Raw genomic sequence first — 17,478 nt, 5'->3', positions numbered from 1 at the left:
CAATTCCTGTGGGCTGCCAGCTTTTCCAGGAGTGTGCTGTGGGAGACAGTGTCAAAGGCCTTGCTGGAGTCCAAACAGACAACATTCAATCACTATTGCAACTGTAACTAGGTAATAAATAATTTGCAGAATAGAGGACACTATTAAAGGCCCCAAGTCAAAAATGAGACTCTCTTATGCAATATACTAAACAAGAAATAAGCACACAGCTCTTGAGGAACAACCTAAAAGTTGTGTACACAATCTCAGGTAAGTCTGTGTAAATGAAGAGACTGCAATGGTTTGCACCCTTTTCAGCCACTTATGTTCTACTGCTTTCCTGCCGTTCCCCATTCATGGTAATCTTCGATAAATAACAGCAGCCTCCTGCTCATGACGACTGCAAATTAGGAGGACAGATATAACAAAATGTTGGAAAAGAACTCTGCCAGTACTGACCCACACAGTAAGGTGGTGATTGCCATTTCCCTTCTGTACAGATTATTTCCTTTGTACCAACGAGCTGGAAACCGTCAGGACATGAAAAAGCTGCTTTACCTCCCATTCCTGTAGTTTCTTGCTACTGTTGTCTGCTGAGCACCAGGCACCTGGGTGGAGGTGGGCACACGCTCTCCTCAGCTGAGGACACACATTCATGTTACAATAGAACAAAGACAGTGTAGCAGTTCAGCAGAGATTACAACACAAACAACCAAGACAACACTGGTGCTAGATAACTCCAATAGATATCTCAAGCTTCAATTAACTAAATAATTAATACTAGGATTAGTTTGTTCTGCTTCAGAAACAGCAGAGCTGCCTTCAGGTGCTCATATGCTTTCAGAGTCACACAAAAGACAGTCACGCTGTTCTACACCAAGATAAGATGGAGTTTCTTGCAGTCTCTCCTTTCTTTCTCATACAGCTACACAGAAAAAGGAGAGAATGAGGTAGATCTAGGACAGAGATCTGAGGAGTCTTCCAGAGCATAGTTTCTTGCTTTCAGTGGTTCCAGAAAGTAAGGTATGGACAGTGAGTGACATATTTCTCCCTCTTGCAGGGGAGCACCATCTCCATAAATCCGGTATAAGCAAAGCGAGGAATGAGGCAAGCAAAGCGAGGAATGAGGCAATGGTTGTTTTATAACCACACTTTCTACAGACAATATCCTGCTCTGCCATGCATAAAGGCAGCCCTGAAGACATTGACCTCTGGTGTGTGTTACATCTGCACAGCCTCCTCTGGGTCTGGGCTTTTTCACTGGCCAACTCAGCTTTTTTCTCAGCATTTCACTAGGAAGCATTGGAAAGATGGAGGAAAAGAAAGAATAGGAAAATTATGAAGGTTTAGAGGAAATAAAGGAACTTTGACTGGAGCTTGAGCGGTGTGCTCTCTGTTTTGCATCAGGGTAAAGCCCTTTTGAAGAACTGAGCTCAAACTGATCATTGCATCTTTTCTCACATCAGAAGTGCCAGTGACAACCATTCCAATTGTCAGAGCAGAGAGCATGCCTTACTAAAGTGGTGCATTTCTAAAGCTAGTTTACTGCTCAAATGATGGCCACCACTACCCTTTACATATGGTCAAGTAAACATTTCTACTTCAGCCTAGTGATACAGCAATGCTAAGAATCCTTTACAATGATCACTTATCTTGCCTACATCAAAAAATATGCAGCAAAAGTAAAAACACACCTGGGCATGCAATCTCTGGTGTCCATCTCCCAGACACACAAGTTGCCTGTTTAACATTTCTGTCAGTCAATGTACATGTGTAGTGTATAACTTTAGGGAACCCAGTGTTCCTCCTTGACGTGCGAGACTGGCCAGAGTGTACCAGCTCAACATCCTGTGGAACTACACATTGAGGGGATGCATCTGAAAAACAATAAAAAGAGCTTAAAAACTAGATTTAGATCTGACAATATGCACTGATGAAGATGCCATCAGGTGTACAGAAAGGTCCACGTGAATTTGAGGAAGAACTTTACTGGGTGGGTGCTTGAGCAAGGAGGTTGGACCAGAAGACCCACTCTGGTCCCTTCCAACCTCACTCATTCTGTGACTGTGAGAAGGCCTAACCCACCTAAAAGTGGTTACGGTGGGATAAGCCTAACACATTCTGGCACCATTCCTTACTAACTTAATTAATTCTTTTAATGATTGACTTTAACCACTGGGCAAGTGTCTATTTCCTTCCCTTTTCAAAGCTGTAGGTGCAGAGCCTTTCCAGGACATGCTTCCATTTAAAAGGAGTCAATGAAAACCACTTTCTTTTGATGCATGGAACTCTGCCACATCTAGCTACATTCTGATAGCTGAAGTCCTTCAAATTTTCTATACAACTATGTTACGCTCACATCTGAAAGTTTATGGAAACAGATTACCAGCACAAAGAGGTGAAGGCTTCCATTCGCCATTTAGACATTTTATTTTCATCTCCTCTGTATTGTCAGAGCCTGGTTTACATCCACAAGTGACTTCATCCCCATGAGAATACTGGCTCTGCTCTGCCTGATGCAGAACAACATTCGGGATAGAGGAAGGTGATTCACATGGCATTTTGTCTTCTGTTGAAAAGAGCAGAAATATTCCACAATAATACAGGAATCCCACATCAATCACTGAAAAAACTTCAACAAAAATAACTCTATTTGCATTTGGTGAACCAAACCTACACCCCCTACTTGCAGCAACTAAATTTCATCCCAGCTGGAGTATGTATCTTTTTGTCAGCTGGCTAAATTGCTCTCCTGTTTTTTCCCTTCTTTTCCAACACTGGCATCATCCACAGGTAGTTTCAGTGGTACATCCACTGGTTGTACCACCCAAATGGTTGGTACATAATCCATAACTGAGTAAGGAAAACTTCAATTAATTCAAGTCACCTGAATCTCTGATTCGGATCAGTCAAAATTATAATTGATCATCCACCTGCACATTTGTAATGTGCCCTTTCAGTTGGAATTATTACAAGAACTGAAACCCATTGTAAGGTCTCGGGGAGGATTGCAGAGCGATCACCTCTCTGTGGGAACTGCAGTTCCTGCTTGGGACTGGCACTGTTGCAGCAGTTGTGCCAGCACAAGGTCAGCAATGGCTTGTCATGCCATTTCATCTTATTATTTTATTACTTTGAACACAACGTTACATCTGCAAATATGTCATTTTAATTGTGAAAATATCTAGGACGTAATAGCCCGCAGGGAATGACAGACTTCTCAGAAGGAAGGAAGAGCTGTGTAGGTTACCAATGCAGGAGGGAGGAGGTGACCACTGTCCATCAATACATTCTATTTCCTTTGATCCAACCAACTTCAGTTCTCCGTTACATTCATATTGCTTTCTTTCCCCATGCTGGTACTGTTCCACAGAGCCATCAACAATACTTCCATTGGTAATTTCAGGGGGAGGTCCACAGCCTCTGACACTCACTGAAATCAAGAGACCAAATCTATGCTCTGAACTCAGTACTTTCACCACAGTTATATCTTAAGTACAACATAAACCAAACTGAATGTATCATTTAAAGTGAAGAAAAATCAGTGGAATGGGTTAAAGGTGTTATTGGTTTATGCCTTTGAATATCTGGATTTGTGCTGGGCTGGAGATCACACACAGATACAGGTGACCCAGGCTCACTTTTGTCTCCCACTTCCATGCACTTTCAATGCCTGCTCTGGGAAAAGTGGTTGATAAAATCAACCCAGTTTTAAGGGAGAAGAAAAAAAAGTGCTACAGGAATGGCAGCTTGAGTATTTTAAAAGGAAATTGGGAATTCTACAAGGAATAACCTATGTCCTAAAATATATCTATCTATCTATCTATCTATCTATCTATCTATCTATCTATCTATCTATCTATATATACTGCAGAAGAATTACCTTTGCACACTGGTGGTGATGGAGACCATCCAAAGTGGTAGCACTGAGTAGAGGCAGGTCCCACCCTTATGTAGTTTTTTGCACAGGTGAATTTCACTACATCTCCACTGTGGTATTTGCCCTCCTTGGGAGAGAAATCTCCATAGCTCAACCATGGCAGCGCACATTCGATTTCTATGGAGAAAAAAGTATTTTAATGTAGAGGAGACAACCTACAGAAAGTACAGGAAATGCTCCTGGTTAGAACAAAAGCAAAGGAAGGCTTAAAGAAAAAAGGTTCACAGGCTGTACACAGAGAGTGACGCTGATTAGCAAACAGATAAAATATTCACCATGACACTGGGGTGCTGGACTCCATTCTCCATTTTTTCCACACATTGTGGTATCAGTTGGCATGTTATTCGTAGTTTTATATCCCTCCAAACATGAATACTCCATTGTGTCTTCAGGCATGAACACATTTTTGTTTGTGTGGTGAATCAAAATGTCCCCTGGTGCTTTACATGATTCTGTAGAATAAACAAAGTCAGTGTATTTACTTATCCAGAAACACTGCCCTTTGCAAGCATCATCCCTGTAGGTACATTTGAAACATCAATAATTCTGCATTGTCAGAATATTATTGTAACATATGCAGCATAGTCATGTATTATCTATTGAGTTGATCTTCCAAGACTTGCCTAGAAGTAATATCTCAGATAACTATTTCTTCCCTAGATCAAATTATTTCCTTCTGCTACATATTATCATCATTATTATTAATTTAGGTGTCACAGCCAATGATTTGCACTGATGTTCCCATGGTCAGTTGAGAGTCAGAAAAAAGCTACAAAATCCTAGGTAAAGGCAATCTAAAAAATGAAGGGACAAGATAAAAGAGCAGCTAAAGTTGGTCAATATTATGCCCAATAGATAACAAGACAAGATTAAGTCTCTTATTATACTAAGTTGAGGGGAGGAAGGAGCTTGGAAATGATGAATCCTATTTGTCTCTAGATTGGTCACATTTCAATAAAGCTCTTGGCAGAATGCCTCAGTTCAGAGACGTTGCCTCATAAATTGGGAGTAAATTTGGGCAAATGTACCTTGTATCAGGTAAGAGCCACTGAAGAGGTCAGTGATTACCATTAACTCAGTGCTGAAAAGATCCTTGACATTTTCTCTCTATTTCTTGGAGCCTGAGAAAGGTTAATCTCTGGAGGATCTGCCCTCGGAGTCTCTCTCTGCCCAGTAAGAAACCTCAACAAATCCAGGTAACAAATCTCTGAGGCCACAGGACACCACGTCCACAGGATACACTGGTGACAATGACAGGGAGCTCAGAAACCTTTAGCCACTCACTGATGCACTTTGGAGGTGGAGTCCAGCCACTCTCTTGGCACTGTGTGTGCCCTCTCTCTTGTCCTTCTGGAGTCACAAGCCAGGGTGACATTGATAGGAGCCCTTCTCTTTTAAATTAAACCTTGTCTTCCTCGGGTTCCAAAAGCCATTCTCAAAAGTGGTCCTCTGGCAGTATTCTGAAAGAGAGAGGCAAAATTCCTTGCAAGTAAAGCACTGCTAAACTACATGCATAAAAATCACAGCAGAAGGATGACAACAGAGGCAGCAGTAGGATTTTGAAAATGGTTTTTACATGGTCAGTTGAATACTTTTTAAATTCCATACCTTGTTAATACATAATGTTTCATATGGTATTTAAATGGATAGAAGTCTTCAGTCTTGTATTCTGAGAGAAAACTTTTGTAGCATGTTAAATTCTTCACTGCTAAATCATTTTGTGAAGGACAGTCTTCATTTCCAGAAATTACTGCTACAACAAATCGTTTAGCTAGAAACCTCACCAAAATAGAAACACACTCACTTTTATGGGTACATCTCGGAGGAGGTGCCCAGCCATTCTCTGTGCATGTGACTTCTTCATGCTCAGCTTGGTATTCTTTGTTGCAGACATATCTGACTTTTTTACCTTGCAAGTAAAAAGTTTCCCACCGGTGGTGTATGAAATTACCATTTTCCAGCCCATTGAAGAAACATTTTTCTAAAGAAGGAAGGAAAACACTTTTAACCAGAGAAAAAATTTCAGCAAGAACTGAGGGAAATGAATCCTTAGGAAGCATTACTACCAAACAGGCCTCCAAGCACCTTTTATAGCCTTGTATGGCAAAAGACATTTGAGTGCAAACCTGAATGAAAGCATGCTTTGTTTCAGTGCCTTGTGATTAATGGACCACAGGAACAGAAGTGGAAGTCACTACATAAAGTGATAGATATGAGGTGGCCCAGTAACCAAAAAATCTCTGACCTAGTGTGCATGTCATGGGTTGAAACAGTATCTCTCTGTTAGGACCTTAGAATTCACTGGAAAGGACAGGGACGTATGGGGACCCAGGTTTTGGATAGACATGCAGTTCTGACCACTCAGAAAACAGAAGGCAACTTTTGGTAATTCCCATAGAAAAGCTGAAGCATAGTTGGAGACTTCCTCTTTCCTCCTATCCACAAGCAGGTAACACGTGGCAGCTGAGGAGAGCCGGCTTAGGCTGACCGGGACTCTGGAGCCGCTCGTCCCAGAGGAGGCGGGCTATAGGTCGTGAGGACTCTGGAGCCGCTGTCCAGAGGAGGCCGGGCTATAGTCCGCAGGTGTCCAGGACTCTGGAGAGATTGTCCCAGAGGAGGCGGGCGATAGTCGGCAGTGTCCAGGACTCTGGAGCCGCTGTCCAGAGGAGGCCGGGTATAGGTCGGCAGTGTGACAGGACTCTGGAGCCGCTGTCCCGAGGATAGGTGGCCGGGCTATAGTCGCAGGCAGTGTCCAGGACGGAGGCCTGCTGTCCAGAGGAGGCGGGCTATAGTCCGGCAGTGCCAGGACTCTGGAGCAGCTGTCCCAGAGGAGGCCGGGCTAGAGTCGGCAGTGTCCAGGAGCTCTGGAGCGATGTCCCGAGGAGGCCGGGCTATAGTCCGGCAGTGTCAGGACTCTGGAGCGCTGTACCAGAGGAGGCCGGGGCTATAGTCCGGCAGTGTCCAGACTCTGGAGCGCGTGTCCAGAGGAGGCCGGGCTATAGTCCGGCAGTGTCCAGGACTCTGGAGCCGCTGTCCCAGAGGAGCCGGCTCTAGTCAGGCAGTGTCCAGGATCTGGAGCCGCTGTCCCCAGAGAGGCCGGCTATAGTGTCCGGCAGTGTCCAGGACTCTGGAGCCGCTGTCCCCAGGAGGCCGGGATAAGTCCGGCAGTGTCCAGGACTCTGGGCCGCTGTAGCCAGAGGAGGCCGGCTAGTCCGGCAGGGTCCAGGACTCGGAGCCGCTGTCCCAGAGGAGGCCGGGCTATCAGTCCACAGTGTCCAGGACTCTGGAGCCGCTGTCCCAGAGGAGGCCGGGCTATAGTCCGGCAGTGTCCAGGACTCTGGAGCCGCTGTCCCAGAGGAGGCCGGGCTTATAGCCGGCAGTGTCCAGGATCTGGAGCCGCTGTCCAGAGGAGGCCGGGCTATAGTCCGGCAGTGTCCAGGACTCTGGAGCCGCTGTCCCAGAGGAGGCCGGGCTATAGTCCGGCAGTGTCCAGGACTCTGGAGCCGCTGTCCAGAGGAGGCCGGGCTATAGTCCGGCAGTGTCCAGGACTCTGGAGCCGCTGTCCCAGAGGAGGCCGGGCTATAGTCCGGCAGTGTCCAGGACTCTGGAGCCGCTGTCCCAGAGGAGGCCGGGCTATAGTCCGGCAGTGTCCAGGACTCTGGAGCCGCTGTCCCAGAGGAGGCCGGGCTATAGTCCGGCAGTGTCCAGGACTCTGGAGCCGCTGTCCCAGAGGAGGCCGGGCTATAGTCCGGCAGTGTCCAGGACTCTGGAGCCGCTGTCCCAGAGGAGGCCGGGCTATAGTCCGGCAGTGTCCAGGACTCTGGAGCCGCTGTCCCAGAGGAGGCCGGGCTATAGTCCGGCAGTGTCCAGGACTCTGGAGCCGCTGTCCCAGAGGAGGCCGGGCTATAGTCCGGCAGTGTCCAGGACTCTGGAGCCGCTGTCCCAGAGGAGGCCGGGCTATAGTCCGGCAGTGTCCAGGACTCTGGAGCCGCTGTCCCAGAGGAGGCCGGGCTATAGTCCGGCAGTGTCCAGGACTCTGGAGCCGCTGTCCCAGAGGAGGCCGGGCTATAGTCCGGCAGTGTCCAGGACTCTGGAGCCGCTGTCCCAGAGGAGGCCGGGCTATAGTCCGGCAGTGTCCAGGACTCTGGAGCCGCTGTCCCAGAGGAGGCCGGGCTATAGTCCGGCAGTGTCCAGGACTCTGGAGCCGCTGTCCCAGAGGAGGCCGGGCTATAGTCCGGCAGTGTCCAGGACTCTGGAGCCGCTGTCCCAGAGGAGGCCGGGCTATAGTCCGGCAGTGTCCAGGACTCTGGAGCCGCTGTCCCAGAGGAGGTCGGGCTATAGTCCGGCAGGGCCGGCCACATGTCTGGGGCCACGGTGGGGATTGGGGCCGGTTGGGGCAGGACCGTGTCCCAGGCCCTCTGACTGCCAGCACCCCTGGCCCAGGGGGAGGAAAGGATCTCCCCCCACCCTATGCTGGGCCTTACAGAGCAGCTGCCAGTGGCTGGCGCCATCAGATCGAGGGGTGGAAGAGAAGGCATCCATCATCCTCTCTCCCACCAGCATGGCTTTGGAACATTTGCAGGTGCCGTGGCAGAGATCACCTGATCATCACAGGCCTGGGCAGGCTTTACCTGTTTCCTGACATAGATTGAGACTTTCTTAAACTAACCCTTCTCAGAGATGAGAGAAAAGGCAGAATTGGAGATATGTAAACTGACAATATGGAGATCTCAAAGTCAGTAAAGGAAGAGTGACTTTTTAAGTGATAGAGATGACGAGTTGCCCTGGTTGTAGGCTGAAAATCTCCTACAGTAACATAATAAGATAATCTTTTAAATCATAGACAACAAAAATTGGGGAGATTATTTGTGGATTTGAGCAAATGTATCTGTGATGAACTGAGTATTTTTGTGACACCATGAGAGGTTGAACAGAGAGAGATGAGAAGAAGCGATCATCCAGTGAAGAAGTGAGACAACCATTTCTGTTCCCTGAGTTGAAAAAGATCCTTTGCTTTTTAAAACAGCTCAGTTTTTAAAAGGTACCACCCCAATCAGTGAATCTACAGCCCAGATGTTGTTATGGGAAAAACGACATGATATGGGAAGTTCCACCACTGCAGAATCTCCTTTGTGAGCTGCTTTTTTGTGAGTTAAAAGCCACATGCAGACAGTTCTATTGTGGAAAGTTACCAAACAACAGGAGTGACTTCTCTCTCTCAAAGAGTGAATGACAGACTGTTTTATAGGTCATACTGACCTGGAGCTCTGAGTTTTGCCTCTTTACATTATTTTTAGAAAATGAACAGTTTGTGGTGAGAGAAAGGGTTGGTTTTAGAAATTAATTTGCATTGGTTTTTTTTCTTCTTTTCTTCTCTTAGTGCATGTTAATAAAATCTATCTGGCTTTACTTCTAAGTTGAGCCTGCGTTTGCCTTTTCTCCCAAAACTCTATCTCCCAGTTAGCAAACAAATTCAGCAAATGTAAAACCATCACATAAATGATGCCATGACTCGGATAAGCAAACCTAAACCATAACAGGGCACAAGCCAGCTTGGCTCACTTCAGTGCTTCTCACAGCAGTTTGGTCTGGTATGTCTCTAGAATGTTGATGTGTGCCAAGAGTGAACCTCAGCCTTTGCCTCCAGGAGATTTTGTCAACTCTAGGGAAGTGTAGCAGCCTCTCAAACCAGCTCTAGAGATTTGAGCAACGGCTTAGCAACAGGCTCTAAGGCCTCCTGTCCCAAGAGCCCAGACATCAGGCAGATGGCTGAAGGAATGTTCTATTGTGTTATCTGAGTGCCTGCTCCTTTCCTCCAGGCAGGGCTCCACTCATTTCCTGCACTGAGCACTACTCCACTGAGGACAACAAGGAAAAGAGCAACCTTTGGTCATCCACTTTTGTGCCCTACCAATAGGTAGGACCTTTGGTGGGACTGAGGATGTGTGAGGGGAGGACTCGTCTCACTGCTTTAGATTAGTTCGAAGTCTAATTGAGTTTAAATCTGAGTCAGTGTACCTGGTTCTCTTGCTGTTACCATGACCAATTTCAGCCTAGTGCAAAAGTGTGACACCTTTTCAGCTCTAAAAGTTTTCCAAAGGGACCAAGCAATGCCCCTCAGAGAGGATGAAGACTTCAGTGCCAATGTGCCCAAGCCACAGAAGGGAGAATCTATTCCCATAGAGTAGAAACTCTGTGTGTGCAGCTGTGGAGCAGATAAAGTATATGCTTGCATGTTACACAGAAGCCAGAGAAGAGGAAGGCTTACTATGCATTTCTTACTCTAATGAATATTTTCAGAAGTAAACAATCTTCAAAATCCAATAGCATAATTTCAGAGTGTTCCCAGCTGACAGGTTGTGCTCTGCAGATGGGAAGGGACAGACTGGTTGCAGTTCCAGAGGTCAACTAAAGCAGTTTGACTTCCACAAATTGTTTTGTCTTGCATTCCATCAGAACAAGGTCTGCTGCACAGACCTTTCATAATTAAACTAGAATGGAGTATAGTGGAAATGTACTTACTCAGGCATTTTGGCTCTGGAAACCAGCCCCTTTCAGAACAAGTAATTTCAGCCCAGTATTCTGCAGTGGGGGTTAAATAGCCATCTCGGCAGGTGTAATATACACGCTGTCCAAAACGTTTTGGAAAGTTAGAGTCTCTGTTCCTCTCCTCAGAATCAGTTAACCTGCCATTTTCTATAGCTGGGTAGTCACACGGTTTCCCTTGAAAGAGAATGTAAGAGCAACAATATCAACACATGCATGACAGAAAGCTCAGAATACAATCAATTCAGCTTCAGCTTCATCATCTGAGCGTTTTCAGAAATGGACAGAACCAGTACTGCACACCCTGGCAGATCCTAAGGAGTGCAGGAACAATCACATTCTGCTCCTGGGGTCTCTGTCAGTGTCCAGAGCTGTGTTACTTCCCTGAATTCCATTTGCAGCCAACCGAGATCTAGGCAGCATTCTCAGCAGAGTCCTGAGGGGGATTTGTGAGTCCAAAGGTTTGTTTTCATTGCACAGTGAGATGACACTGTAGAGGGCCTTGATTAAATTTCTTATTCTGACCATAAAGGGAGCCCAGTCATCCAGTTCAGATATAGAAACTGTACTGTGAACTCTTAAAACTGAGATGACTCCTTCCACCTCCATTTATAACCTTTAGGATCCTGCACCAAAATCTCTTCCTGGCTCTTCTCATTTTTATTTTAAAGCTGCAGCATTTTAATTTTCTTCTCTTGTTTCCACAGACAAACTGACACTTTCCAGGACAAGTCCAGGATAGACGAAGGAGATTCTCAGAAGCTTCCATTCAACTTTACTCAGGTGCTTCCCAAAACGTTCTGACCCAGAACCTACATGGCAGGGCAGAGCAGATCACCACTGGATAGACCATTCAATAGTGAGTGAAGTGGGCTCAGAAAGACAACTGAATTTTAGAGCCCAACTGACATAGAGAAAACATTAACTCAGATATTAAAGGAGAATGTTTCAGAAATAGCTCAAATCATCTTATCCAAAGGTTCCTTTACTGATTTCATCAGGGCTTCTCTCACATTTTAAGGTTTTTTCTCAGTGAGCAAAAATCAAAGAGTGTTAAATAATGAATCTACCTGCTAAATATATATATTTATTTTTGTATACTGTGCCTACTGGGCTAAACTATCATTGCAGTTATGGGAAGTTAATCCAAGAAACAACTCACTAACCATGAAGAATACCTTGCTTTGTTATCTGACAAGTTAGAAAATGGATAAATTCCTGTGACTGTCCATACCACCAAATTACAATGCCAAGTAAAAATCTAGAGATGTGATACTACAAGGAAATACTACAAGCTATCTTCCAATCACTTATCGGTGATTTGGCTACTTTAAATTCTTCATGTCCTCTAATCCAGACTGAGATGCTACAGCTCCTGGGGTCTGTCAGTGCCTAGAGCTGTGTTAGTTCCCTAGGCAGCATCACCCTGAGGGGATTTTTGAGACCAAAGGTTCATATTCACTGTACAGTGAGATGACACTGTAGAGCATCCAGATTGATCCTTGTAGGCATTTATCTAATATCAACTAGACTGATTTGTTCAATCTAGAATGAATTTGTTCAATCTAGAATCAATCTAAAATTCCAACTACTTCCAAGCATGAAGGGCTTTTTGAGACCTGCTGAAACAAAGACATACTACAATTTTATCAGCTTTTGCTCTTAGGGTTCACAAGAATATCAGCTGTAGAATAAAACCTCCTAAGGTGAACTGGGCAAAACTGATGCAGGACCCCTGTATTTTACTCCATTTTGCCCAGAAGCATAAGCACAAACACACCAAAGCCTAACTGTAACATCCAGTTGTTAAGTTGCTGGGAGGCAATAGAGGAGTTAGGCTTGCTTAAAAAGAGGAATTTAGGAAGTCAAGGGAAAAGAAATAAGAAATGGAGATTAAAGAAAAAACAAGGAGAATAAAGCCTTAAAAAACATTAAAATCCCCAGTAATAGGAGAAAACCTTCTTAAAGAGTAGTGCTGAATAAGACATTAGGTTACTTGAAGAAACCCCAAAATAACAAAACCAGAATAAGCAAGCAATCCCAAAAACAAGAAGCAAAAGAAGAAATCAGTGCTGAAAATAGGGATAGAAAATGCAGGACCATCCCAGATTAACTCCTGCAGGTCCCATTTAACTTCCACTACTTTGCTTTGTAATAAAGTGAAAATATTTTAAGCTCCAAGATACTTCAATATATAAAATGCTTTAAAAGTACAAAATTCAGTTTGTGTAAGCTCCCCAAAACAGCTCAAAGACATTTCCATAGGTAATTTCTTCTGAACTAAAGTCTGAACATTTCAATATTAAAGTTTGGAGGCTTAGACAGGAATCCGCGACAGCTGAATTGTGAACATCAGCCATGTCACAACAGAATTGTATTTAATTTAAAAAGCTGTGTTTACTCAGTAGAGAGAGAAAAGGCATTGCACTTAAGTTACCAACACTGCATAGTCTAGATTCCATCTACAATAGGATTCAGTGTATTTACCTTCAGCAAAGAGTTTGCCTGAACACACCGTAACCAGGAAGATAAAAGAGCTTCTCAACCTCATCTTCATTACGGTCTTCATCTACAGTGTCTACCACCGGTGAGAGCTCCCTAAGTATTGCATTTGTAAATAATTAACTGAATTCTCAAAGGTATTCAACAAATACCTTATGTCTGTCTATGGTGGTTTTTATCAAGTTAATTCACTGGACTGGCAGGATTCCATTTGACACACTTTGTCATCTGCAATTTATCACTTTACAGTGAAATCAACCAACGAGCTTATGGAACAATTTCAGCTTGCTGATCACTGCTCCCCTCACAACCTCCAGAGTCCCAAGTTTAAAGGGCATTCCGTTATCAGATTATTTACCTTGGCTGAAATCAGGGAAAATAGACAATTCCCCCATCCTCCAGCCTCGCCCCTGTGTAAACCAGGAAGTTGCATGCTCTAGATAATCATAATTTTGGATTTCATACATGAGCAACATTGCCATTGTTACTACCTGCCTGAGTAGTCTTGAATACAACAAGCCACTTCCAAGCCTTTTTTAAACAAAATAAAACAAAAAACAAAACGAACAAACAAACAAAACCCACAACACCAGAAACCAAAAAAAAAAAAAGCATAAAACAACCCTACAACCAAAAAAATAAATTAAGCACATTTACAGTCACCTCTATGACTAATAGTTGTTAGTTGATTTAGCATCATTAGAGATATAATGCTTAAATTTAATGAAGTGAAGTCGTTAAGAAAAGCTCTTCTTCTGAATAAAGGGAAGTTGCTTAACCAAAGCTATTCATGTCAAGATCTAGAGTGTCTGCCATTCCATATCCTGGGAGGACACAGTGTGACCATGGAAGACTGAAATATCCAAAATGTGTTATTCAAGGTAAAGCAATAACTTTTTTGTTCCATCTTAAATTAATCAGTCTTAGACCTATTTAGAAATTATTTGCTTTGCTTTTAGCGTGGGTCTGGAGTCTGTCGTAAATAATCAATGCTTGAGCATCAATAATATAGATGCACAAGGCAACAATATTGTTGAACATGGCCAAGCTTGGAAAAGTGCTGCACCTTCCTTGGCTGGGCAAGGCTGTAGAAGGGAGGGGGAAGCTCTTCTCCAAGCCCAGGAAACTGAAAGCTCTGTAGAAAGAGAGCTGTAAAAAGAAAACCTTCATGCTCCTCTAATTTATGATCAAGCTGACAATTTGTTCCTTTCTTAGTCTTAAATGTTTTTATGGCCATTGCAGCTGCTACAGAAAAATGTGGCTCTCCACCCTCTGTTGCAAATGGAGCTCTTACTCTGCCAGCACTGCCCCAGTATGAGAATGGCTCCTCAGTTCAGTACATTTGCTCTGACTATCATTTTCTGCAAGGCTCTGAGAGAATCTACTGCTCTGGAGGACAATGGACTTTGCCGCCAGTTTGTATAGGTAGGTGTGATAAATAAGATCAAGATGCAGTGGTTTCTCTGTACAATTCATGGCCTCAAGGAGCAGCCTGGTAGGGACCTGTAAGGGCCATCTAGTCCAAGCCCCTGCAAGGAGCAGGGCTGCTCAGAGCCCTGTCCAGCCTGGCCTTGGATGTTCCCAGGAATGGGCAACCACTGCCTTTCTGGGAAAAGGGAAAACAGGGAAAACCCTTGCAGTGTTTTACCACTCTCCCTGGTGGTAATGTCTTCCTTATGTCTAGGCTGAATCGACCCTCTCTGAGTTTTAAACCATAACCATAAAGCCCTGTGCTCCAGGCCCTACTGAAAAGTCTATCTTCATCTTTCTTAGAAGCCCCTCTTAGGTTCTGGAAAGGTGCAGTGAGGTCTCCCTGCATCCTTCTTTTTGCCAGGCTGAACAACCTCAATTGTCTCTAAAATCACATACTCAAATGTATAAGTTGAGTATTGTCAGGTAGAACCTTTAAATCTCAATTTCAGTGTCTCCAGTGACATAGGAAAGTTTTAATCAAGGCAAGCTAAGCTCCTCTGGTGTATTTTTTTTTCCTTAACCATGGTTTGCCTGCAGTATAATAAGACAATTAGAAAAAATTCATAGTTTCAGTGTAGCCTGGCCAAAATCTTCTGTTCCAAAAAGAATCAATTTATTCGTACTGATCAAGTCTCTCTTTTTTTAGAGCCATGTAAATTGTCCAACACTGAAATGGAGAAAAAAAATGTGCTGCTGCAAGCATTCTATGCAGACCAGGTTTACTTTTACCACGGGGATTACGTTGGCTTTTACTGTAAACAGAACCATTTTGGAGCAGAATCTGGCACAACTCTATTTCAAGTGCAGTGTAAGAGAGGACAGCTGGCATATCCAAGCTGTGTTGAAAGAGGAAAGCAAGTATGGACTTGAGGAAAGGTAGGTAGATGTTCTTCATCTCTTATTTCCAGGTGAATTAGGGTGGCCTCGTCTTCTCCAGGTGACTGCACTCAGCTTTGGGAAATGAGTGCTGAGTCTGAGCTGGAGGGGTGTGGAAGGGAAAGGCCTCTGCAGGATGAGGATGAGCAGTGCAGCACAGGGATGCAATATGGGCATACACATGGGAAAAGCTGGAGGAAGGAGCTGTACACCTTCACGGCACTCATGTCTCCCTTCACAGGTAAGGAGCCTGGAAAGGACTGAGCTGGAGGAACAACATAAAACAGCAAGTATATGTCCTGGGTTGTAGTTTAGGATGTATTCTATCACCATCTTCAGTTAATGGCCCATCAATGCCTAGTGCATGGCTCATAGATAACTCCCTCCGGGTGTTATCTCTCTGCAATGGGCCATCAAGGACCTCCTGGATGACTCATCATCCCATTGTGGGATGCTCCACCCACGGGGAGGAGCCAAGCATTCTCACCTGGATATAAGCTGGAGTTTGGGACAATAGATGCAGCTTTCAGCCAGTGGATTCCTAGAGGACCAGAGCCACCAGACCTTTCTATGAGATCACTGCTTCAGGAAGACCACCTCGTCTGCACTGCTTCCATCACCCTGATCAGGTTGTATTCTGACTCTGTCAGGGGTTTTGGGAGTTTTTCTTTTCTGTATTTTTGCATTTATTTTATTTTATTTTTTTTCTTTTTCTTCTCATTAAATTGTATTTTCTGACTTAGAGCCTCGCACTTGGTCTGTTTTCAAACCACAACAGTATAAAAAAGAGCTTTTAAGGGATCTGTAAAACTACTTCAAACCTAAGCGTATACAAATTTGCTGAGAAGTTTATTATTATTATTAAAACTATTTTTCAAATAATTAAATCCAAGTCCTTTGTATGATTTCCTGTGACACTTAAATATTGATACTCTTAAGGTTCTGTCTGAAAACAAGTGTGACTAGAGCCACGAAGATATTCAGGAATACAGACAATGTTTGCCTTGCATCCATTTTAGTCTGTTTTAATTTAAAAAGCCCCTCTAAGGGTACCTTCTGTCTTTTCTGTCTAAAGTCACCTATCTGAGAAATCATAGCATGTAGGGTGCTCTCTATGGGTTACCAAGGCATCTGCAAGAGTTACAAGAATGAACAAAACAGAAAAAGAAATGCAAGACAAACTCTGCTTATTTTGTCAAAACCCAGTCAACCAAGAGGTGGAGAAAGTTGATAGAAATACTTTACAGAGTGTACATAACAGCAATAGCCTTCCTCTTCCAGAGCAAACTGGCAGTGAAAGGGATTCAAAAGCCCTTGCTGGAACAGCTGCTGGAAGTGGCACTCCTCTCACCCCTCCCTCTGGATGTACACACAACACTGGCTGTGAGCACAAGACAGGATGAGGGCATTGCAGACATGAAGGCAGCATCTTTGTGATGGACTTTGAGGCCAAGACGGCATCAAATACTCAAGCTTCACGTGGGGCTGCTGCCACTAAACCACCCAGCTGTTTGAGTGATAGATCAAAGTTTCTTACGGATTGTTTTCATCCAAGTGTAGCAATAGAATACCCTTTTTGTCCCTCCTAAGGGCCACTCTGAGCTTCAGCTTTTCTAACATTATCCATACATGGCACATCAATGCCATGAACAGCTCGTCTTGGAGCCCCTTGTTTGCCTCAATCCCCTGTACTGGATTTCTTTTCTGCTCCAGAGATCTCTGTGAAGTCTCTGATGAGCTAGGCCAGTCCAGGGAGATGTGGTTTTCTTCCTGAAGATGAGAACCGAATACTCTTGTGCTTGCAGGATTCTGTGCTTCAAGACCTATAAGCTTTTTGGGACTCCTATGACTCCCAAGCAATCCCATCTCCCGTTTTGCTAAAATCGTTGAAGTCTGCTCTGCTAAGATGCACGATTTCTACTCTGGTACTTGCTTTTTTCTCTCCCTTCAGAATCAGGGAGTGCGTTAGCACATGGCTGCCACAGCCAGGCTACCAGTGACTCCCACAAGCACTTTCTCCTTGTTTGTGAAGGGCAGATGGGGCTGGGGCTGGCACAGACTGGCCCATGCAGGACCTGGACCAGGAACTAGTCCTCACCTTCACCTAGGGATCCCAGCTACTTGCAGGCCAACATTTTGCCTTTGCAGGCAGGATCTGGCTC

General features: G+C 44.5%; 1 protein-coding gene and 2 long non-coding RNA genes across 3 annotated transcripts in view; 2 read left to right on the top strand and 1 right to left on the bottom strand.

The window, feature by feature from the left end:
- Positions 1-17,478, bottom strand: part of LOC136364649 (complement factor H-like) — a 38,807-nt gene that overhangs the window by 6,985 nt on the left and 14,344 nt on the right. The window contains 12 exon segments of the mRNA XM_066324616.1: positions 439-541; positions 543-589; positions 592-618; positions 1,674-1,856; positions 2,366-2,548; positions 3,230-3,412; positions 3,863-4,036; positions 4,195-4,371; positions 5,204-5,281; positions 5,284-5,379; positions 5,724-5,900; positions 10,442-10,642. Of these exon segments, the coding sequence (XP_066180713.1) occupies positions 439-541; positions 543-589; positions 592-618; positions 1,674-1,856; positions 2,366-2,548; positions 3,230-3,412; positions 3,863-4,036; positions 4,195-4,371; positions 5,204-5,281; positions 5,284-5,379; positions 5,724-5,900; positions 10,442-10,642 (1,629 nt within the window).
- Positions 13,813-15,270, top strand: LOC136364650 (uncharacterized). Its single transcript, XR_010744193.1, has 3 exons — positions 13,813-13,848; positions 14,210-14,392; positions 15,087-15,270. It is a non-coding gene; the product is annotated as an uncharacterized lncRNA (long non-coding RNA).
- On the top strand, positions 15,543-16,203 carry LOC136365199 (uncharacterized). The gene is made up of 2 exons (XR_010744291.1): positions 15,543-15,606; positions 16,095-16,203. It is a non-coding gene; the product is annotated as an uncharacterized lncRNA (long non-coding RNA).

This window comes from Sylvia atricapilla, chromosome 9, assembly GCF_009819655.1.
Source record: "Sylvia atricapilla isolate bSylAtr1 chromosome 9, bSylAtr1.pri, whole genome shotgun sequence".
In the NCBI taxonomy this organism is placed as follows: Eukaryota; Metazoa; Chordata; class Aves; order Passeriformes; family Sylviidae; genus Sylvia; species Sylvia atricapilla.
Note: the sequence above shows the minus strand (reverse complement) of the source record. Positions and strands in the feature narration are given on the sequence as shown.